The sequence below is a fragment of the Ictalurus furcatus genome, chromosome 5 (genome assembly GCF_023375685.1).
Source record: "Ictalurus furcatus strain D&B chromosome 5, Billie_1.0, whole genome shotgun sequence".
Classification (NCBI taxonomy): domain Eukaryota; kingdom Metazoa; phylum Chordata; class Actinopteri; order Siluriformes; family Ictaluridae; genus Ictalurus; species Ictalurus furcatus.
This window is the reverse complement of record NC_071259.1, coordinates 17302646-17326759: the sequence shown is the minus strand read 5'-3', so window position 1 is coordinate 17326759 and position 24114 is coordinate 17302646. Positions and strand designations below refer to the sequence as shown.

Genomic DNA, 24114 nt, shown 5'->3' with positions numbered 1-24114 from the left:
GAGTGTTTTCTGGCGCTCCGAGAGTAACGCCTTGGGGGGGTTCTGTCATGTTACAGAACATAATGGGGTTTAGGATGGATGCAAGTGCAGATAAGAACTTTGTTAAACAGAGGCAGGCAGACAAATCCAAAAATCGTGAAACAAAAGTGTGGTCAGAAACAGGCAATGGATCAGGCAATCTGCAAACGGGCATAAAACAGGCAAAACAGACTCGAAGAATGAGGGCGAAAATGAGATCAAAACTATAACACATGAAACAAGGAACAAATGCTTGGTATATGGAACACTCACGTAACACTTCGTGAAGTACAAAGACATGAGGGGTTTAAATGACAAATGTAATCAAGGGTGAACACAAAACAGCTAAGACTAATGATGACACATACGGGAAACAACCAAAGACAATACAGGGGTGGAGACAGGAAATAAACCATAACAGATGCACGTGTAGAAAGTAAACAATGTCAATGTCACTGAAAACCCAGAAGCGCGTGCTTGCTCTTCAGAGCGCACTGCTTGCTCCAGCATTTAGCACGAAAGGAAATTGTGACCGTTCCTCTAAAGGTTTCTTCCTCATGTCATTTTCCTTGCCACCATCGCCTCTGGCATATTCATTAGGGATACATTTTTAAATGTAAATTTTAATATTTATATACTGAATTTATATATATTTCTGTAAAGCTGCTTTGTGATAATATCCATTAAGAAAAGTGTTATACAAATTAAATTGAACTGAATTGAATGGAACAAGAACACTATCTTGCTCTCAATACCAATTTGAGCTTGCTCTTGATGAAAGAAATCTATTGAGTACTGCAGTTGTTCACAAGTTGTTCAGGAAATGTATAATCTATATATTCTTTCTAGCTTCTTAAAAATGTATTATCTCTGCTTACTGTCTGCATTCACGTCATTCTCTCCTCAAGTGGACTGCCAAATCCAAACTACAGCACCAGTTAGTGGATGCATTACCAAGCAAAACTGGTTGTGGCTCCTTGCATACATGAAAATCACATGATTTTGTCTTTTTAGTGATTTGCCCATTGAGTTTTGTCCACAAGAAGTTACTTCTTGCAAGTTTGTTCACTTGAACCATTCAGCAGTGGCCCAAATATAAGTGCTTCATGGCTTCTTTCCTCAGTGCTGGAAGTATGATTACTCTTTGTCACCATAGTGGACAGCAAGCTTCAGTTCAGTAGAATCTCCTGGATTTCTTCCTCTGATCCCTGCATCCTTCAGCTTAGACAGTACCAGGTCATTTATAGTGTACCATCTCACTTGGCCAGAAGTGATACGAACATCCTTAAAAGAAGCAGAATACAGTATGTCTTACCCCTTCTGCTAAGCATGAGTTACATGTAGGAGTAGTCTGGAGAAGACAACAGAGTTTGCAGCAGGATATTTTAAAAAACATTCCAAATCTGAGAAAGACAACCAAATCTGTGTTTATTTCAATGTGCACAGTCTACCTTTGCAGGAATGGTGACCCATCAGCAGTGGTCTATGCATTAGTCCTCCTTCAGCATCTGAACTGTTAATTAGATTCTTCACTTCACTTCACAAGGTACAAGCTTTGTTTGCCTTTTACATGCACATTAATATGCAGTTCTTTGCCACAATTTCTACAGTCTTGATCCTTACTACAAGAGAATTCTCACATATAGCACTTCCTCTGAGCTCCTTGTTCCACCGTTTGCAGTGCAGACTTTTCAGTGCAATTTTTCAGATGCACTGAGCTGATGAGCCTCCTTGGTGGCTAATACCATGGACACAGTTACTTCAGTGGCCTTACTGAAGTTGAGTGCATTTTCTGTTAGTAGGTATTTCTGAATAGCTTCACTTCTCAGCCCACACAAGTCTGTCTCTTGAATTTGCAGTGCTATGCCTACAAACATTGTTTCATACTTCCCTTTAATTATTTTATGAAACTGATCTTTATTTTATTCTTTTATGAAGCAATATCTAACCACTGGTAACACCTTTTCCTGGTGAAAAAAACAATTAAATATATATATATATATATATATATATATATATATATATATATATATATATATATATATATATATATCTCATATTTGTCATTATCATACATTTCTCCATATCAATGTTTTTGTTTGGAAAATGTAATTAAATTGTAATTAAATTGTAGGGACACACTACCGCTAATCTTGCCATATCAACATAATAACTAATCTATTTTTTTCATGGGGAAAAGCAGACTATTTTTTTTTTTTACTTATCGTTCAAAAATCAACTAAGTGAATAAAATTCCTTTAAAAACAAGTATCTATCTAATTCACAATGTCCCATTGTTCAAATGAAACTGATAAAAGCAAAGATTACCTCTTAGCTCGCAGTAACTTTCTATTATATAAAAAAAAAAAACAACAACAGCTATATATCAAAAATAAAGGATAAAGCATAACGTGTATTAGTAATGTGTTGGTCCACCAGAACAGCTTCAATGCACGTTACAAGTCTCTGAATCTGGACTAGAGGGATGAACACCACTCTTCCAAGAGATATTCCCTCAGTTGGTGTTTTGATGATGGCGGTGGAGAGCATTGTCTAACATATTACATTACATTTACATTTATTCATTTAGCAGACGCTTTTATCCAACGCGACTTACAAATGAGGAAATACAAGCAAATATCGCTCCAAAATCTCCAAAAGGTTTTTAGTTTGGTTGAAATCTGGTGAGTGTGAAGGCTATAGCATATATTTTCATTATTTTCATTCCCACCAAGCCATTCAGTGAGCCTTCATGCATTGTGGATGGGGCAGGTCATCCTACAAGAGAACATACCCACTGAGATAGAAATGTTTCATAGTAGGATAAAGGTGATTAGTCAGAATAACTTTGTATTGATTTGCAGTGACCCCTTCCTCTAAGGGAACACACGAACCCAAACAATACTAGCAAAATGCCCCCTATAGCATAACAGAGCCACCGATTTTTCCTTTCATTTGCCATGAGTCTAGATGTTTGACACAGTGTTAGATGTTAGGTGAAAAATCAAAATCAATGGCAAAATTCTGTTAACAGGTTATCATCATTTCCAATGATATTAATACCATGCACTTATATAAATGACTCTGCTATCAAACATCTCCATCTATAAGCCTGACTCTTCTCTGACCCCCATGACACATGGTAATTATGAATCATATCTATAGTGGCCTACCATTAATTTGTACTGTCCTGCTTTTACATTACATTGCATGTGAGGTCATGCATAAATGGAGGGTGAGAGGGGGGGGATAAAGAGACAATTTGTCAGGACAGATGACAAAAATAAAAATAAGTGCTTCATTAGGTTAAAAGCTCTGTCATGGCCCTGTTACATGGCTGTGCTCCCAGCGGGATCCAGCACCACAGAAAAATGCACCAGAAACCTGGTTAGAGACAGCATGTTATATGACTTTACTACTGTTACAAAAAATCTGGCCACATGTACACTATGACAGTAAGAGACAGGTGTAGTGTCTACTGTAGGTATTTTGCATCAAATTTGTGCATTGTATGGAACTATGATAGCCTGGACAGTAAATTGCATCATTCACATCACCAGAATACCAAAATAATGCCATGATTTAAATCTGCATGCTCACCTGCTCCACTGTAAGACCAGATCTAAGGCCCTTAGCTTTTAAAAAAAAAAAATCTCTATCCATACGGAAATGCAAAAATGTTTTGAAAACACTCACATGAGCACACCAGCCCAGTAGGTGGCAACAGTATGGCCTACCAGCCTACTAGATGATTTACTAATATGTTATGTCAAATGCCTCCATAATAGGCACTTTTCACAATGATGTCAGAAAACTTCCACTTTTCCGCAAAGCAGTGTATACATACTCCCATTTTACCTTACATGCTCTGGATACTTCAGGAAAATGCAGTAACATGCTAACTAACAACATGAAACACGAAAGGTAAAGTTTAGAATAATAATGTTTACGTATTTACGGGTTCTTACATTTCTTATATTCCTTTTAAAGTTAATGATCATTTCCGGTTTACCATTCTTTAACTTGGATGGGAAAGTAGGCTAGCTAGCAGCAACAAGAAAAATATGCATCGCTCTTGGCCTGTGTTGCCACAAGTTTACTAACAAGTGTTAACTTTTTATATTAATGTATAATCGCTCACCTATTCCAGCACTGTTATTTAGAATAACTGCCTCTTAATCAAAGCTAAATGTCAAACCATTTCCATATGCTGATGTGATTCAACCTTCTTTTCTTCCTGTGTCCATCTTTCAACAGTTTATTACAGTATTTCAGTAAATTAATCAAGAATAAGGACTTAAAGACTTTCTATTGGCAGAAGAGAAAGCTAACAACTACCGTTATCCTAACTCCTCCGCTAACGTAAGCTGGGTTGGACAATACAAAAATGCTTACCTTCATAATCAAAGAGGTACTGCTCAATGAAGGATTTGTATCCTTGATCAAGTTTAGAACATGCCGTAAGTGAAAATTTGTCTGCAAGTCGCTGTACATCATCTAGACGTATTTCTGGCAGATGTAGAAGGGACTGGGTAAACTCCATAGCGTTCTACTAGGCTGGCGGAGGTAACCATACACTGCTTTCTGTCGGAAAGGAAGTTGCGTGACATCACGTGAAAAGGGTCTATGGCATTAAGAGAATGTGTACTGAGCAATAGAGAAGGCAAAATGCGAAAATTCAGCCACAACAATCTCTGATTGTAAACTATCCCACTACCCTCTAGTTCATCTATGTCTCATCCAGCAGAGTAAGCGGGGGATAGAAGTACATTGTCAAATAGTCCCTAATTATACAGTAACCACCAGCTCATCTGATTTAGTTAATCTATAGACACTATATAATTTTACATGCAGGAACAGAGGAATGTAGAAGAGTTTACTTTCATTCTTACTATGCTTGGAAAATATGTTAAATACAGCAGTTAATAAGAAAGTGTGCATGTGAACCTTTCTGTTTAACTAAAACAGACAAGCTGCATTTCTTTCCCCAAGAGCCTGGTGGTTACCCTTAAACCTGGTATATACGCACACTCCAGACTGACTGGTGCAGGACAGCAAACAGCAATTTAATCTCTTTCTAAGTATCAATTATTAACTGTTAGTATTGATACTTCATTGTAGTGCTATTTTTCTTTTTTTTGCTATCGCTCTTCTTTTTGTCCTGAAAATGTGCCATTTTTTTACCATTTCAAAAAACACCTTTTTTGGCCAATTTTTTTTGCAGCATTGCAAATAAATATTTATTTTATTGATAGATTGATGATAGATAGATTTTATATCACATTAATGAACTTAAAACATCATTAAAACATTCTCTATTCTTTCATGTGGGAAAAACAAGACGAGACAAGAGATTATTAATGTGAGATGGGAGGAAGGCTTCTAGGGGTGTCAGTTAATATCAAAGAGTTTAGAACACCTACGCAACTGTCAGTCGTTCCAGATTCACGTGTCGAATGGCTCATCTATTGGCTCAGATGACTGCTCCTTTGGTGTATTTTTGAGTGATAAGTCCTTAATTCCAGTTTTAAAATTTGGAATTCTTACACAAAATGCGTAAAGGTTGGCAGGTTTGCAAAAACAGTGAAAATGGAGATTTTAAATTTCTCCAGCTTTGAGGAACTTGTTTAACTCGTGAAGAGTTATTTGAAAAGCTTCATTCTTCACAGGGCCTAAGAGATTATTGGTATGTTGCATCCTAACATATTTTTGTTTAGACCAACAGTAGTAATTTTCCTCCTAACATGCTCATCAGAACAGCAATTTGCAGCGAAGCAGTTAATCTTCCAGTCCACCAATAATGAGAGATTGGCAAGGCAAAGGGAAAGCCCACAGCCTAATGCTAAACACCGGCTGGGTTTTAAAGTGTAATTAGGGAGTAACGAACAATCATTCTAAGTGTGTGCGTAAGCCACTGCCATCTACACATTTGCTCAGTTTAAAGACAGAGGAGCTGTCCAGTGGGCGTGTGCTTGTGTAGTGTAATGGCTTAATTCTTATTGATTACAAAAGAAGACAGCAGAGTAAGTTTTCTGTGTAAGTTACAATCATTTCCGGCTTTGGAAATCTGTGCCAATGTTTTGTGAAATATCAAGAGGAGAACAAACATTTTTATCAGTCACTCTGTCTTAGTCTACACAAAAATGGACATACACGAACACATATTCTGAGCCCAGGGGTTACTCTGAGGCTGTGGCAAAAGGCAGCCCAGCATTGCAGCACACCATCTCTCTGTCTTTTCTTTCCAGGGAAGTGAAGGACAGCAGTCCTCTGACATGTAAAAGAGCAATGACAAATATAAGTATTCGAGGCAATTTGCTCGTCTATGGCATAGGAGAGGATTTAATAAAAAGCCACAGCTTAAAGGACAAGAAAGTGAGAGGTGAAACCCCTCAAAAGCTAGACAGAAGGGAAGAGCCACCATATTAAAAAGCAGCCTACAGCCTCCAGTTCTGAAAAGCATCCTGAACTAGTGAGTATAAAGCATGTAATCCAGAGGAGGACAAAATCCTACATCTGAGAAAAAAAAATTAGATACTTTACATTAACAAGGACAAAGTAGTTATTTTGTAGTTAAAGATCATTTATGATGGCAGTCAAGTGATTCCAAAAAGTGCCAAAACGCAACGGACAAGAGATTTGAGCACCCCCAACCAGCACCCCACCCTCTGGTCTTGCCAAGCAACTAATATATCCCTCTTTCATAGATAATTACTCACAGCAGGAAAAAAATGCATTTCCTTAATGATGAGCCTTTGGAATACACTAAAGGACATGGACGGCAGGAGATGGGCATGGCTCCATGCCTCCCACCAGATGGTGTGTAATCTGGATAGAGACTGGGGTCATAAAACAAATGCTGCCATCAGACTCTGAACACACACAAATAAAAAATAAATAAATAAAAACAGAGTCAGGGGTTCATTCGCTTGCTTTCAATTTCTCTGCTTTTCTCTAAGGTCACCTGAATGGAAACAGAGGCAACCTTATGCATAACACATGAAACATGTTTTGTTTTTTTTTAAAAAACTGCACCCAAATACCGTCTACATTTTACAGAAGACTGCCTAAGTATGTGTTCTATCTATCTGATAAGCCCAACTCATTAGCAGATCCCTTCAGTAGATGTTTATGTAAGACAAGGAACAACTCAGCTTGATTTGAACTGAGCTGCAGCCTCTGGCAGGAAGATCCAGGTTCCCTGGTTAACAAAGGAAATCGGTGAAATAACAATGAACTGATGCAATCCCTCTGGTTTTGCACTTGATCTCTTCAATCATAGAGGCAATTGTCCAATGTAGATATTTGCAGTGCTGTTTATGAGCCTGTTTTCTAAACACCTACTAGGAACACAGACAGGTTACAAGAAAAATGCATTGTGCTTGTGTTTGCTGCCACTTCTCACTGGAGTTTTCTAGTCTTGGTTTTTATGTTTTTCATGCAAAATCCTTGCATGTGTCTTTTGTTGTTTAGTTTTAAAGTTCTTTGGTCATGCTCATCCGTCGGCTGAGATGTAATTCCATTGAGCCTGAATTTGACAGAATTGGCAGAATTTTTCAGGCCAGTCGTGCATTGTGTGCAGGAAGTGATCATAGTCAGTATGTCTGCTGTTTTTGTCAATGGTAGGGAAGTTTGCTCAGGGCTGCTTGACACCCTGTGCTGCAAGGTGTCTTTTCTCACTTTTGTGATGCTTATACATCTCTGAAAATCCTTATAATAGCGTTCAGAGCAGTAGTGTTTGTAACAGTAGTGAGTCTGCCATCAGTGGGACAGCATCCAGCTAAACCACTGGTTTGATCTCTGGACAGCTTTTTAAAGATGCTACTGTCATTGTTTTTTTTTTTTGTTGTTTGTTTATTTTGTTTATTTCTTTATCTGTGTTTTTTTTCTTTTATGAGAAAGATGCAATACAAATTAAAGTAATAATAATAATTATTATTATTATTATGTTCTTATTACTAGTGTTATTATTATTGTTATTGATATATAGCAATTATGTTCTTATTAGTGTTATTATTACTTTTATTATTATTATTATTATTATTATTATTATTATTATTAACAACAACAACAACAACAACAATAATAATAATAATAATAATAATAATAATAGTAGTAATAGTAGTACTTAATTTGAATCCCCCACACTGATATTAATAGACACTCATTTCTTTTTTTTATATCAATCTCTCTTCTACTGTGGAGGCATTTATCCCCATTTCCTTCCTCCTTCCATTCATCTCTCTGGCAGCTGATTTTGTGGCACTGTGGTTAAAATAATCACAAAAAACAAAGCCCCTGTTATGACAAAATAGAAAACTGCAAGTTTCCTAAAGGTACACCTTATTTTTCTAAAATCTAGGCACCACGAGAACAACCAGTGAAAAAGATGTAAGATTGGGGTGACTGTGAGATCAGCTCCCTCTTACAGTATTACTGGCATCACTGGGTGCAGTTCAAAGAAAGCTGAAAAGCACAAAAGCGCAAAGGTTATCCTGGCCTGCTTCTGTAAAGTCTCTCACTCTTATACGGCCAGCATCAAACAGCATGTGAGGGCCTTTAATTAAACCCGAACAGCAGCATCAATCTAGCTTAACTGTAAACACATACTATGTGATTTTGTTTCTTAAACCCTATGCAATGTATATTTTTAATAGCATTGCAAGGGCCACACAACAAACAAGCCCCCCCCCCCCCCCATTCAGTTTTATCACATTGTAGATGCTATATTGATTGGCCATTCAGAGAAGCAGGTAATGGCACAAGAGTATTTAAACAAGGGAGAACAAAGGAAATCAATTTGTCCTTCCTTAATGGTGCACTGCCTTTTTCACGCAAAAGAGGGGTGATTCAGTGCATCTGTCAGTACCTAAAAACCAAACCTTGATTTTTCCCTTTGCCCCTTTCATTCCCTCTTCTATATCATGTGATCAGCGAAGACAGCCTCGTTTGTTTGTTTTTCAACTCACTAGTCATTAAAGATTAAAAAGTTATCAGTAAACATAGCTTGATAACTACAGCTGTGCAGCTGATAAAAAAGACGGTAAGCCTTTGTTGTAGCCCTTTCCATGTGGCTGAAGGCACCTAAAGCTGACCACACCACCAAAACCTAGCACAAAATATAGAACTTCTTATAGTAGGTAAATGTCTGTACTATGCCCAAGCCCATGTCCTGAAAAATCAGAACTGGTCTCACATAGACAAAGGAGGTCTTCCATATCCCGCCATGGCAACACAAAGTGCCAGAAGCAGCATGTTTCTCATTGGCTTCTGCTTGCTGTCTGGAGGTTAGGCGAATCTTTTAGAAGGCGGTGCTTGGTGGTTGGTGAAGAGCTTTAGCATTGCGTGCCAAGAGCCATCAGGGGAAAACTCGACAGTTAAAACTCGGCACCATGTGATCACGCTAACCCCCTCTTTCCCTGGACGACGGGCACTTATCAGCGAGCTGTGGCCCTCCACCATCCCCCAAAAGTCAGCCATCACTGTACTGTAAACTCAAGGAAGCATGAGAGAAGGTCTGGTGACGGCCATGAAATGTGGCGTGAAATTCAGGAAGGGGGAGACGAAAAAATCTGCAGCCCCAAAAATGTTTTTGGTTTACCTTCTACAACAGTAATGCAAGGCATATAAAACCAAGAAAAAAGTCAACTTCATATTCAATAGTATAATTTATATTCATACATTCCACACTCCTGAAAAAATACTTCTCACAGAATCTTATATAAAAATAAGTAATAAAAAATAGGAATAATTATAATATGTTTGTTAGGTTTATGTTTGTTTGACCCTTAGTCTTCTTTTATATAACTGCCCTTTATATAATTTGTATTATAATAGAATACATTTAGTATATTTACATAAATTAGTGGTGATTAATTTAGCATGTCAATATGTTGGTTTGTAATTTTAAAAATTTGGAGAAGTTTAATATGTATTTACACAGTTTGTAAGATATAATATCATAAAAACTAATTACATCAAGCTATAGAAATCAATAAAAAATAGGCAAAAAATCAGAAATGTAAATAAACAAAAAGCAATTTATCAGGAATAAACATTATGATCAAAATATGATGACAAAAATAATTCAAAACACTCCTGTGTCTGTACATTGTAAAAAAAAAAATAAAATAAGCTCTTGGAGAAGCACTGGGAGGAAGATTTCATCAATTACCATCACAGCAAGAGCAGGAGAAATAATCCATAACTACTCAAGGCAGGTTAATTTCCAGCACAGCACACTGGACAGAAGATATATAAGTATACAGATGTCTGACCATGCAAGACCAGGTCTCAAGTTTAACATTGTTTATACTGGCTTACTAATGGGCTTGATATTCTGTAGGCATGAATGATATTTAATACCGGTCAAATAAATTGCTAATATTACCATCTATAATGGTATATATTTCATCATGTAACATGACAGCATAGAGTTATAAATTCACACAATTAAAATATCTGATGCAATATAAGAACAGAAGTAATAAAATATATTTATAAAAATATTTTAAAATAATATACAGTTTGAAACATCAGGAAATGTATTACAATCATTATTAACAAATAGTAACAAATTAGTAACAAATACTGAACACAGTTGTGACTAAAGCTTAGCAAGAGTTACTTAGAGCACTCTGTGAATTGACTGACTCATGAAGGTGCTCAGACTAAGAGTACACTTATAAATCCTTTTTATACATGTCCTGGACAGGCAGTGGCTAATGCTTCCATCAAATGACTTTATGACTATATCAGAGGGATTCAACATACTATAAAAGCGTCATAAAAAGTCCGTTTGAGCATAGTGCTTTCCCCTGACCACTTAATTGCATAGTCAGACTCTATATACCTCACTCCTCCATGGAAAAATTCACCTTTCCCCATTTATTTGGCAGTGCTTTTTAATTTTGGTAAAACAATATTTTTGTCTTGCTGTATTTACATCATTAATAATATGAATGTGCATCCATGATGAATCAAAACCAAAACTATATAAAAGCACACACTATAATTATATATATATATATATATATATATATATATATATATATATATATATATATATATATATATATATATATATATATATTTACACACACACACACACACACACACACACACACACATATATATATATATATATATATATATATATATAAATTAAATTTCATATGTGCATGATTATGCTACAAATATAGAGTAACATTAAAGTATAAAGGTTAAATATATGAAATCTATGAGTAACTATGAGAATTATAATCTATGAGAATTCTATGAGTAACTGTGTATAACCTTTAGGCCATAAGACTTCTTGTATTTGTCAGGTTTGGCAATGAGAATTACAAACGTAAGCTTTAACCATGGCTCTTACGCACAAAGACAGGTAACTAAATATTGATTGCTTTTGTTGCTAGGGACAAAGAACATCTTTTTTCGTTTGCTGTATGATTTAAACAACTGAGGTTCAGCATCGTGTTCACAGAGACTATTGTTCATGTTTATGCCTTAATATGAGATGCCAAGATGAATTCACCCAGTAAAGCTCTGGTTTGGGAAAGCACAGGCTTTTATAAAATGAGAGTTAGTCAGAAGCGGGTGAAAGAACTTAATTAAGGGATATCGAATAATCACAGGGTTTAAGATTTCATTCCAGAACTGGACAGAAAAAAAATAAAAGAAAGGACCTCGGTTTCAGTCTGTATATTGCTTTTTTGGCTGATTAATTACAGTATGTTGTTTATTCATTTAATAAAGATTATTAAATAGCTGATTTTCATAAATAGTTATTAATGTTTAATTAATACTTGTTAGTGAATTGGCATAAATGTCTAACTAGGCTGTGTAAAACTAACTATTATAAAACATTTTTAAAACAATTCTTCAATTTCCCCACTTTTGCTCTAACGTCCTTTATTTTTTTTTACTATACAATATCAATTGGGGAAAAAGATAATAGAATAATAGAATAGTGAAAATAAAACAATACAACAAATAAGTAACAACTAAAAATTAAACCTACATTGTAGATTTTGTTATACGCTAACATTTTACCTAAAGGGATACGATTCCATTTGCAGGGTTAATTGTAGAAAAATCCCTTCACTGTGTTCACGTAGGCTTAGAGAAGATGAAAAAAAAACGTTATAATTAATAACAGCTATTTGGAGGCATTGAACTCATTGTGCTCTCCAGTTGCTTCTTTCTAAATCTTTAGGGAGAGAACATTCTGGCTCAGCTCAGTGTCAGCCCTCGTTAGGGTCAGTCCTGTGTGTGATCCACTGCACGCTATCCTAGCAGTGTTCGCCTCTCACCATTGGCCCCTACAGAGCCCGCTGCACACCTACCTGCACTTTCGTTTCCCATTACTTCTGCTATTCTAAGTTTTCCACTTCTGAGCACCATCAATTATGCGCTAAAATAACATCGGGGCCCTGGCCAGCTGATTTGACATAAAGGCCGATTATGGGCATGAATAATTTAGACATCTTCGTGCCATGTAGCTCTCACTCGCAACAGTGAAGCAAGGCTTTTACTACTGATGTACTTCCCAGGGCATAATGTGAAAATGTCCAGCATTACCATTAGACCCTCACCAAAACCTAACTATATCACATTTTGGTCACCAGGAGGAAAGTGTTTCATTGTTGGATGCTTCCAAGTTTCTCTTAGTTATTGAGGAACTGTGGAAAAACTGACACCAGCCAAAGAATGTAACACAACACCAAGGATTCTTAACTCATAAATGCAAAAAACAGGCAAAACATTAAAAGTGGTTCTTGACTTTTCAAGATATTTTAAGACTTTAGAAAAATGTTCCGCACTATAGTTAAATTTTCTGTGAGAATTCAGCATTTCCAAAATGGTGGCAGTGCAAGGTATGAAAATATTAACTGTGGCACATTAACCATGCAACAAATAACATAACCCCCAGTGTTTAATGTGTCCATGCTTTGCCAATATGGCTGCCATGACCTCCTTCCTTCTGTGTTGCGTGCGAAGGTTTGCCAGCACAACTTGAGTGTGAGCTCACAAACAGGCTTTAATATTTCATCTGCACCACCCTTCCCTCTCCTCACCATCCAGCCCTATCCATCTCCCTAAGGTTTAGCCTGGTCTGAGCAGTCCTAAACAAGAAAATACTCTCTCTCCTCTCATGGCTGATCTCACCATCCGCTAATTATCTTACTGAATATATCATCCCCTCTGCAGGTTCTGCTGACACTTTTACACCCCAAAACAATCAAAGCCATGTGAACACATATTATGGATATTAGATTTTATATTAGCCTATATATATTCCTATACTGTATATAGACATGGCTATGAGATTTTTAGCATTGCAGACACCATGCACAGATTTCTGTTTAATACTATTTAAAAAGTAATTAACAAAATACTTTTCTTATTTTTATATATATTTTTTCAAGAATATAATTCTTCACTAATCTGTTTGTCATTTTTGTTTTATATATATATATATATATATATATATATATATATATACACACACACACACACATAAATATATATATATATATATATATTTATACACACACACATATATATATAGACTGCAATTTTGTGAGTCCTTCTCAATTCATGTAGTATACTGACTACATAAAGTAAATGAGGTTTTTAAAAAAGGTTTTTATTGTTGTTGTTTTTGGGGTTTTGTTCTTGTTTTTTTTGTTTTTTTTACAAAATGGTCTTAAAGACACACTGACAAAATATATGTAAATTGTTCTTTGGACATCAAAACTCAACAAAGCCCTTGATATTTATTTTAACCTAAATGTCAGTCAGCTGATTAAATTTTGCAAAGGGTGCAAGATCCAGACCCGATTTAGTCAGCACACATGAATATGACAGCGGGAGTCTGTGTATGACAAACAGCAGTTGGGAGAAGGGTTGAATTCTGCTGGAGCTCTTCGAATGACAGCACACATCTCATGAAGATAAAATGCTGTCATATGTAGCAGGTGAGCAGAGAGCTGTTGGAGTTACCACTCTTTCGCCAAATCCTATCCAGTACGTTACTGCTCTTTACTTACATCTGAAATATCTATTCAGCTTTTTTTTAAACTGTTTAAAATAGTACAGCAGCTGCTGCAATTTACAGCTGTGGCTTGCATTTTGATACCAAATAGCTTATTTCTTTTGCAGTTTTCCTATTCTTTTTGGCAACATCATTACACCAATAAAAAGACTGGAAAGTCACTGATGGTACACAGCAGATTATAATATTATTTTAGTATGACTCACAATACATTTGCTTTGATTTTCTGCCAGTTTTAAACTCAGAACATTTTAGACTTCAATTTAAGCTTGAAAAATAACCACAACCCATCAGATGTGGAATAAAACTCGACCTGCCACGTTGCCCTTTTGCACTCAAAAATATGTACCCACTTTTTTTTCCATATTGGGTCAGTGCTAAAGCTAGGGAGAATGTGAAACTCACAGTCATCAGCTGGATCTCTCAGAATGGAGAGACTTTTCAGCTTTAAGCCACTGTCACTCAAGCAGTGTAGCCACAACACTGCGCCCAAATTAAGCACCTCACTAATAAGACACTCCAGAATACCCCTGAAGAGTATATTACAAAAATGGGAAGGGACAGCCATCACTGATTATGACAGAGAGACGGACAGAGGCTGGTCTCTTTTTTTTCTGGAAAAATTAACTCTTAATGAACAGTGAGCTCAGAAAATAGCAAAAACTAGATTTTTGAAAAGGTAAATGCTTAAAGGTTTTCTATAAACAGAAATTGTCTCTATTTTAAAAGAAATAAAGGTCAGCATAATTAAATAGAAAATCGAACAGAAAATAAATATAAATACAAATAGCATTCAAGGCTAAGGAAAACATGTAATTATAAAAAAGAAACAAAGTGAAACTTTCAAAATATTTTAGAAATTTCTTATTTGCCAAAGAAGTAAAACATAGCAGCACAGTGTCCCGGGCAATGGTTATTACCTATATTTAACCCGGGAGCTTAAAGCACTCCAGGGCTCTTCTTCACAGTTAGTCTTATTTATCTCTCATTAGGTACCTAAACTAATGAATTTGAATACTGAAAGTCAGCAGAGGGGATTCTGAAATGGGAAGGGGGAGAAAGGAGATTTTCTTACTGGACAAATAGCTGATGGGATTTTAAGCTTGTTAGTGACTTCACAGCATTACCTCCTGAATGTGGGGGTTAGGAGGAAACATGGGGGGTTAGGAGGAAACTTGGGGGTCTGAATCTCAAGACTTCAGGGACCCTACTGTCAGAGAGACGAAACAAACAAGCTGCAGTCAGTCCCAGTTAAGAAAAAAAAAACGTGAATTGTATTATTAGCATTCCCAGGAGAGCCGAATGGAACACTACAATTCGAATTCAGTGGTGGTGCCACAAAATAAACTGTCCAGTCAACCTAGAAGTAAACTTACACACTTAGTCATATCACATACTGTTAAATATTTACTTAAGAAAGAGGTGCATGCCTTCACAAACAGCAGCCAGCAAGTAATTCTGTAAGACGTGTATCCTCTTTCCGCTGCTGTGGGAAATAGCAGACTTAACCAAAATGATGACAGTTAATATTTCCAAAAAGATATCATATTAATACCTCTTTACTACAACCCAACATGTCTGTGCAGGCTTTCAGTTCATTTTTCAGGTCATTTGTGAATCTCTGCTTGTAGAACTTGTTTTTTAATTTAAAAACAAAATCCTAATAATAAAAAACATTCTAGTAAGAAGTAAAATCAGGGGCAGATACAATAGGAATGTGTGACAGAACACCCCTCTATCTGTCAATCTCCAACCTGCTGTCACTCCTAAAAAGCTTTTATTAGTGGAAGGACAAGAAAAATGTTGAATTCATGAAAAACGCCCTTCCATGGGACCCCAGGCTCTTAGACATCACTTATATTGTGTGATGCTATCAGACATACAGTATATATGTTTAAAAACCTCAAATCGGTGCCACATCTACCTGCCCTCCTTCCCAAATCTACTATATGCACCTCAGGCAAAAGCCTCTACCCACCACTGTGACCTCTTTCCCGTGGCCCTCTAAACACTTGTAGTATAACAAGCAATGTTGCAAGTCCTTCTCTATTCAGTCCTTTCCCCATCTACCCCCCTACACCTCCCTTCTATTTCTCTAAATACATGCATACTTTCGACCCGGGCCACAGAGAGGCGACGGAGAGAGGGAACAATGCTGGCCTTTCAGGCCGACAGAAGGATAGAGCGAGGAAGAGAGGGACCGGGCGCTGGTGTGTGGGAGCCCAGTCAATATTTACAGCACGTTTGGAAGTGAGCCGCTTTGGAGCAAGATACACTTTGCATCCAGAAATGTGAGTTTATTTAGCGACTTCCCGGTCTGCCCATCACAAAATTTGTGGGATAACATGCTAAATAAATTAAAAAATAAACCATTGCACTTGGTTCCTTAGATCTCTGAACACGGTCGGCTTGAGGTTTTGCAGCACATATTTGAACAGCAACATCCTGAACCAATCATTCTACTATTCAACTGTGAGTCCAAAATGGTGGAATAAAATGACATTCTGGAAACATTTTGGAAATTTTAATAGAGTTACTTATTTAAGTTAAAAGTGTAAATGAAGAATTTCACAACTGCAGCATACTTGCCTAATGAAAGTTCCTTATGATCAGACATGGCAGATTGGCATAGGTGTAAACTGTGAGTCTGTTTCTGTAGCTGAGAAATACTGTTAATGGTCTTAAAAATTGTGTGCAAGTTATATGTAGAGTTGATGGTTTACTAACATTTGACCCTTTCATTTCCTTTCATTTTACTGAAATACTTGAAAGTCATATCAAGTTCCATTCAATACAAATGTGAAATTATATTTCTCTGTACACCTGTTACTGTGGATTAAACACACAAAATGATTTATTTACCTAGCTGATAATGCTAATAAAAATGAAGATACTGTATAGAGTTTTTGTAAAGATATTGTATACAGCAGCACCTACATCAGTACTAAAGAGCAGTCTATATATATATATATATATATACATATATACATTGATACACTGATAGTACTTTATTTTTTATTTAGTGATGTATATATGTTTTTTTCCCCTGGTGTTCTGGTCCATATTGTTTTTGAGTGTGTGTGTATATATCAATATATATATATATATATTGATATATACACACACACACACTCAAAAACAATATGGACCAGAACACCAGGGGGAAAAAAACATATATACATCACAAAATAAAAAATAAAGTACTACTGGCCATACTGTCTGTTTATCTGATGTACGAATTATTTACTATGACAAAAAATGTTCACCTACATACAATGTAATAACCTCTTACGTCAAACACATAAAAGATGGTGCAGTGTTACCACAAAAAAAAAACACAAAACAAAAAAGAAATCCATTCTCTGTATAGTTTGAAGCGAATCAGACATGATAAAAGGGAAAGCAGCTGCAGTCCTCCAACACTCTCCCATGTGAAACTAATCCTGGGTAGGCAAAAAGTCGACTCCAGGATCAACCACCACACTGCGATGTCTACACATCACCAGTCATCTTCACTCTGATTTACAGACACAACTATCAAAGAAATCATCTTATGATACTACTGTAAAAATTTTCATATCAATTTCATATCAAAAACACAAATCTATTTATATCATATTTACAAACTTATATTCTATTTCCTAAAATATACAGTACTGTGCAAATGTTTTAAGCACATGCAAAGAAATGCTGAAGAGCAAAGATGGCTTCAAAATAATTTAATTAAATGTTTCTACATTTTATAAAAATACCGTAAACAGCAGTAAACATTAGTAAATGAAACAAAGTCGATATTTACTGCGACAAAAACTAAAAATAAAAAGAGTAGTCTCCAGTACAATTAGTGCAGTTTTATAAGGAAATTATCTGTAAATTTTACTGAGCATCTTGCAAAACCAGCCACGGTTCTTCTGGAGACTTTGACTCACACTTGCTTCTTATTTTTGCAGCAAAACCCAGCAGCCTTCATTGTGTTTTTTATCTGAAAAGTGGTCTCTCACGTAATATGCTGCTTTCTTTGCTAACATACAAACATTTTTCTGTAACATTTAATTTTGTGCTAGAAAACTAATGTTTGGAAATCTAAAATGTTTTTGTACTGACTCGATAATGTAGAAGTCATTAAATAAAAAATCTATAACAAAGTTTGTACTAAAAAATAGGGTGCCTAAACCTTTTGCACTGTAGTATATATATATATATATATATATATATATATATATATATATATATATATATGTGTGTGTGTGTGTGTGTGTGTGTGTGTCAAGCTCTGCTTGATCTTGTTTTCACAACATTTAGCATACATATTTGGTTTTAAGGTACGTAAGCTGTTTTATTCTATTTAATTTTTTTTAAACTTTCTATTCTTATAATACCTCTAGCCTAGCTCCTTGTTGTTACATATTTTACAAGCGAAAGTTCAAACGCTTTTAAAAATTCATAGACAGTGTTTTATTATTTCAGTTTGATACAAAAGAATCAATTACAGTTTTCTTTTAAAATCATTTACATTGAAAACTGAAAAGTACAACTAGAATATCATATATAATATGTCATGTTTAAAAGACAGGGCTCTAAGTGCAGTTATTTTGCTTTTAAAAAACCAGGCAGAGAACAGAGATGGACCAAAACTCAAAATAGAAGCAGTGCAAGAACTTCTAATTAGTATCAGTATCAGTATTGAGCCGATACCAGCAAAAAAAAATGTTGGATCAGATATCAGAGAAAACATGTCGGATATCGGGTCCTGTAACAAACAGCAAAGTTTGTAATTGGAATAGAAATAGGATTTGGATTTGGAATATCCATATTTGGAAAATAAATGGAATTGGAAGTTTTTACATATGAAGAGACATATTAAGTTTTTTCTTTTGTTAGGATTCATTTTATTATATTTATACTTATATACTTAACTTATTATATTTAGAATATTTTACAGTGTAGGTGATTTTTTGTGTGAGAGTTTAACTGTGAAGTGATTCAGTTAAAAAAAAAAAAACAGAAAGAAAAAACATGTTAAAGCTTAATAGTTTTTTAAGGAAACAATATCAGATGGCTCCATCTGTATGCATATCAGAAAAGAAAAAGTAGTCTCATTCCACTTCTACTTCTAATGCTAAATGCTGGTATCAAACTTTGCTACCAATTGAAAATGTTTAATTTTAATATGTTTTGATTCTATAAACACAGACATTTTTTATGTTGGTCATTTACAGTTTCGTCTTTTTTTCTTTCACAGCTTTTGATATATCAGTTGTTTAAGTAAGTCACAGCAAACTCACTGAATGACTAACTATGTGGCTATTCAGGTTCTATTACTGGGTGCTAAGCAACTGTGTAATTTTGTTTAGTTATTATTTTGCAATAGAGTCAAATTGGAGCCTGCTTTTGCTCTCACATACACTATGAAAGATGTGGTGGGAAAACGGCAATATTTGGGTGAAGGACAGCACCATGTGCGATACCAGGTCACCTTGACAAAAAAAAAAACAACAACAGCGGGTTCAACAGAATTTTTTTTAACTTGAAAAGAGCTCATCTTTACACTTGCATTACCATATGTGATGTTTTGATTTACGATGTGACAAAACAGGAAGGATATTTTCTCAAATGCTCAGATTAATTGTGCATTTTCTGTGTGTCATAAATACATAAAATGAGCTCATTTGTCACTGGATCTTCACAGAACATTCTAATAAGTAAGCGCACTAACACATTACGGCTGAATACATGTTGCTGCCCTGTGAACATATGACCCCTGTGTTCAGGTCCTCAATGGTTGTGAAACGCAGCCAAAAGGCTGAGAAAGAGGCAAAGTAAAATCATATTCATTAATTTTCTCAGCCCAGCATGGTGTTGGGAACCAGAGAGAGTCACGGCGACTAGGGAGAAAAAGGCCCTCCAGCCCTCTTCACTGGGCACTTCTTAAGCATGGGAAAAGTCCAAAATGTGTCCCTTCACTACGGCCATTAAGAATAGCAGTGGGAATCAGCTGAGTAATTAAAGCAGTTAGCAGTTCAGATCTGCAGCAGAGGTGTGAGAATAACAAAGCCAGCACCTGGAGAGCACCAACAAGGTGAAGACAAAAAAACGCTTGACTAATAATAGATTTCAGAGTATCCAAATTAACCATAGCTGAAAGCAAGCCCGAGTAATTCAATACATTTTTATAATTAGTATGAAGCACCAAAATGGTGGTTTCAATATTTTTGCGTCTATATTGAGGACACCAAGTGGTTGACTACATTTGAGATTCTCCAGACAGACACTATAAGGCTCATACACAGGCACAAGTTCTTTAGTCTGCTCCTTAGATTGTACAGTCATGCTCACTATTCACTTGTGCGTATGAGCCTCTATTCCTCACAAACAAAAACAAAAAAGTGTTACTGTAGTGTACATAAATACGGTAGCACTAAACCACTATTCATTCATCCAGCCATTCTTGTATGAGGCGTCTTCATTTGCGCAGTCATTGAGAACTGGGCAAACTTAATAACTGAAGAGAACAAAAGTTTACCTAAGGACAATTGCTGAATTCTCCATACATATTCTTCAGTAAAAAAAAAATGCAGTTACATTAATATTATTATTATTATTATTATTATTATTATTATTATTATTATTATTATTATTATGCAGCTTTTTCAGTAAGGTACTCGCCAGCACATCTGGAGTAAATTGCTTTTTCTCGACAGAGCCGCCAGTCAACTGGGCTGAAAAAAATGTGGACTCTAATGAAAGTGTGTCTATCAGCATAATGTATCAGATTAAACTTGACTTTGCATTGCTGTGTTTGAACAAAGTGGTGCATAAATAAACACTGCTCAAAGCAGGGGAGACATACTGACCACTAAACTCCAGCAAGGGCACCCAAACACACACTCACAGACACAGGTACTATACAGGGAAATTATTCACATTCTGCAAATATAAGCCAATTAAAAGTTTAAAAAATTGTTTCCACTTTTTTGTAAACATATTATAGGGTAGTTAAATTAGGGTTAAAAGTTTAAAACGTTCAAATATAAAAAAATTTCTTCACAACATAGTTAACTTTGGACACTGTGGACCATGTCACAAAACTGACAGTTTTCATGAAAATAATGAACAATTCCTAGCATATTGTACTGAACTGGCTTTAAATAAACAAGATATATTGCGTAATAACAGTGGATTCATTAGCAGGGGACTATACCTGGGCTTGAGACACTGTATAACATCTTGTTGCGTAGTTCATTTGATCAAAACGGGTAAAATATGATAAATTACGCCTTAATTATTCATTATTTAAATACTAGATTAGTATATACTCTGTATATGGATTAGACTTCAGGCTGGACTGTAAGTTAGAAGAGTCTTGTGACGCTCAGCGGCTTTCACCTCTCTGCCCGAGTCATTTCTTCTCAAACGAGTCATTTATACTATTAAAGTGACCACGCGGTTAAAGAACAGTGAAGAATATGAAAAGTAAGATAAAAATGAATTTTAATTTCGTGTTTAGTGACTTTCTCTTCATGAATTTTGCAGCAAGAGTTGTATTTTAGCTTACTTTGCTTACTGTAGCGATGAGACAAGACGACGACGATAAACAGATCAAATAAAAAGTAATTAGCATATTTTAAGTTTTAAAACAATAGGTTACGAATTACCTAAAGCTTCAAATTTACTTTTTTGTTTGCCCGAGTCGGACATGTGAGGACGGTGTGGAAATAAATCTATATAGAAAATGTTGTTTAGGCTTTAAGATGTGAAATTCAGTCACAGTAAACCTCAACTCGGCAGTGCTCGGCTTTAACCTGGATCAGCCATGTAAACAAAGTTCACTAACAGGATTCACCATAAACATTTCAAACCACCTTATGAATATTTGTCTTTTCTGTGCTTTTGCAGATATTTTATCTCTTCATATTAGACATAAAGAACATTACCACTATAAATAAACGTCCCAGCGTTTACATATCAAAACTGGGGTTAAAATCATGCAGCTGAGTTGTATGTAGCATAAATTTCATTAGTGTCAGTTTTTACATATATATATATATATATATATATATATATATATATATATATACTCCTGAAATATCACAACATGAAGTCCAGTTTAATGAATGAATGATTTTGTAACCTACACATGCCCCTTTACTCCACAACCGCTCAGAACCCCTTCTATAATCGCTGATCAGTGATCCACGCCAAACAAGATCATCACGGTTAAAAGAAATTATCCTATGTGTGGTGTGAAATTGTGCAGACTGCTGTATCTTGTTGCAACACTGGTAACTGAAAGCTGCATCTTGTGTTTATGTTGTTGTTATTGTTATTGTTATTAAAGGAGTAGCAGGCGCGCGGCAGTCAAGTCAGCGCGCGCAGTATGAATGAACACCTCGCGTATTCCGTTAACTCTTGTAGGCTTGAACTGACACCTCCGTCTTTAAATTACCACCTAGTGTTAAATAACTGTGTAAATACAGACGGACTGCATTCCCACTGTGGATATTAAACATTTTTCTCTAGTGCAACACACGCGCGTGACCTAGGCTACAAGCAACCTAAGGGCGATTTTCACCCTTTGTTTTAAACCTTGTGATCGCGAAAGTAAAAGTTTGCTCGAGCTTGTTCACACACTGTCCGTGCATTTAGGAGAGAATACACGAGGAGGAGCCTTCTCACCTGGGGTTTGTGCGGTTCCAGTAGACAGCGTATCGGTCGGCCATCACCTTGGAGCTCGGCTCTTGGCTCAGGACACACATCCACAGCAGCACACACATGAACAGCACCATTTCCACTTGCAGCATCATTACAGCCGAGATCTGCGTTTTATTCCTTTCTCTTAAAAAGCCCAAAGCGGGAGTGCTGCTGTGCTATCAGCTTTGCTTTCTTTCTCAGTCACGTTTCAGTTGTGTTTACATCAGTGGCCTCGATGTCCTCAGCGCACTGTCGGGTTCGTATAAACAAAGACAAACATAGAGTAGAAAAATGTGGAAAATGTCCAGAAGATCGTTTATTAAAAAATAATAATAATAATAATAATCAGGCACTGCGCACAGAATAGAAGAAATTAGACCTGTAAAAATGCCGGGCAGCTTATGTATAAAAATCGGCCACAGTCCATGGGATGTCTGGTTTCGACTTTAAGCGTTGGCGCTGCCTCGTAACTTCACCGGAGCAACCATCTCTCTCTCTCTCTCTCTCTCTCTCTCTCTCTCTCCCAGCAGTAGCAGCACAGCACATGCACGTCCAGTAGTAGTGACAGCTCTCACGAGCAAAATAAACTGACCTTGTGTAACAGTAGAGCAACCCTTAGAGCATGTTTCAGTCCGGCCAAATCAAGAGAGAACCTTTCCCTTTCTGCAGCCTGCTAGATGTGTGTCAGTACTCGTGGTCGCTTCGTAGGAAAAATCACAAGGCTGCGCGCGCGTGCGTGCGTGTGCGTGCGTGTGTGTGTGTTCGTGCGCGCGTGCGTGCGTGTGTGTCTCAAGAGATCAGCGCTTTGGGATAACTTTTAAAATGCCATTCTCTGTTGAAAGTGTAGCTCGTTTTTGTCTCTTCTGCTTCCTGAAACACACACTCCAAAAAAAAAAAAAAACAACCAACATAAACAACAACCGAAAAGTAGTGTCACGGAGGAGATGGGGAGGAGTCGCCCGGCCCGCCTGAGAGTCTATCAGCTACGATCACACCCGAAGTCCGAATACCATTCCAGCGCGTCATGCTAATCATCAGCCACGTACAGGAACAGCTCGTTATTCAGCACCGTGCTTCTGCTCGCTCTCTCTCTCTCTCTCTCTGTGGAGGTGGAGGAGGAGGAGGCTAAGCGACGGTCAGCTGGAAAGACTGATGAGAGATTCGGTTTAGGGAGGACAAAAAGCAGCACCATTGGTCCAAATGATGAGGCGTTACAACGGGGAGAGGGAATCTCTTCTCTAACCTTGACATAATTCAATTAATAAAAGGTACCAGAGAGAGACACACAGAGAGAGAGAGAAGCCTGTTTGTTATTTTCTGCAATCTAAAGTCCAGTGGTTTCTGTT

The 24114-nt window shown here is 36.5% G+C and overlaps 1 protein-coding gene across 2 annotated transcripts in view; it reads right to left on the bottom strand.

The window, feature by feature from the left end:
- Positions 1-23876, bottom strand: part of efna5b (ephrin-A5b) — a 105461-nt gene extending 81585 nt beyond the window's left edge. Inside the window, exons 1-2 of one of the 2 annotated variants that reach the window (XM_053624954.1) lie at positions 23148-23875; positions 22754-23017 (exon numbers count right to left, since the gene is read on the bottom strand). In XM_053624954.1, the coding sequence (XP_053480929.1) occupies positions 22754-22881 (128 nt within the window). In that variant the 5' untranslated portion in view covers positions 22882-23017; positions 23148-23875. Of the gene's footprint in view, positions 1-22753 lie in introns of both variants that reach the window. The other variant, XM_053624955.1, reaches the window with a different exon arrangement.
- Positions 23877-24114: the final 238 nt, after the last annotated feature.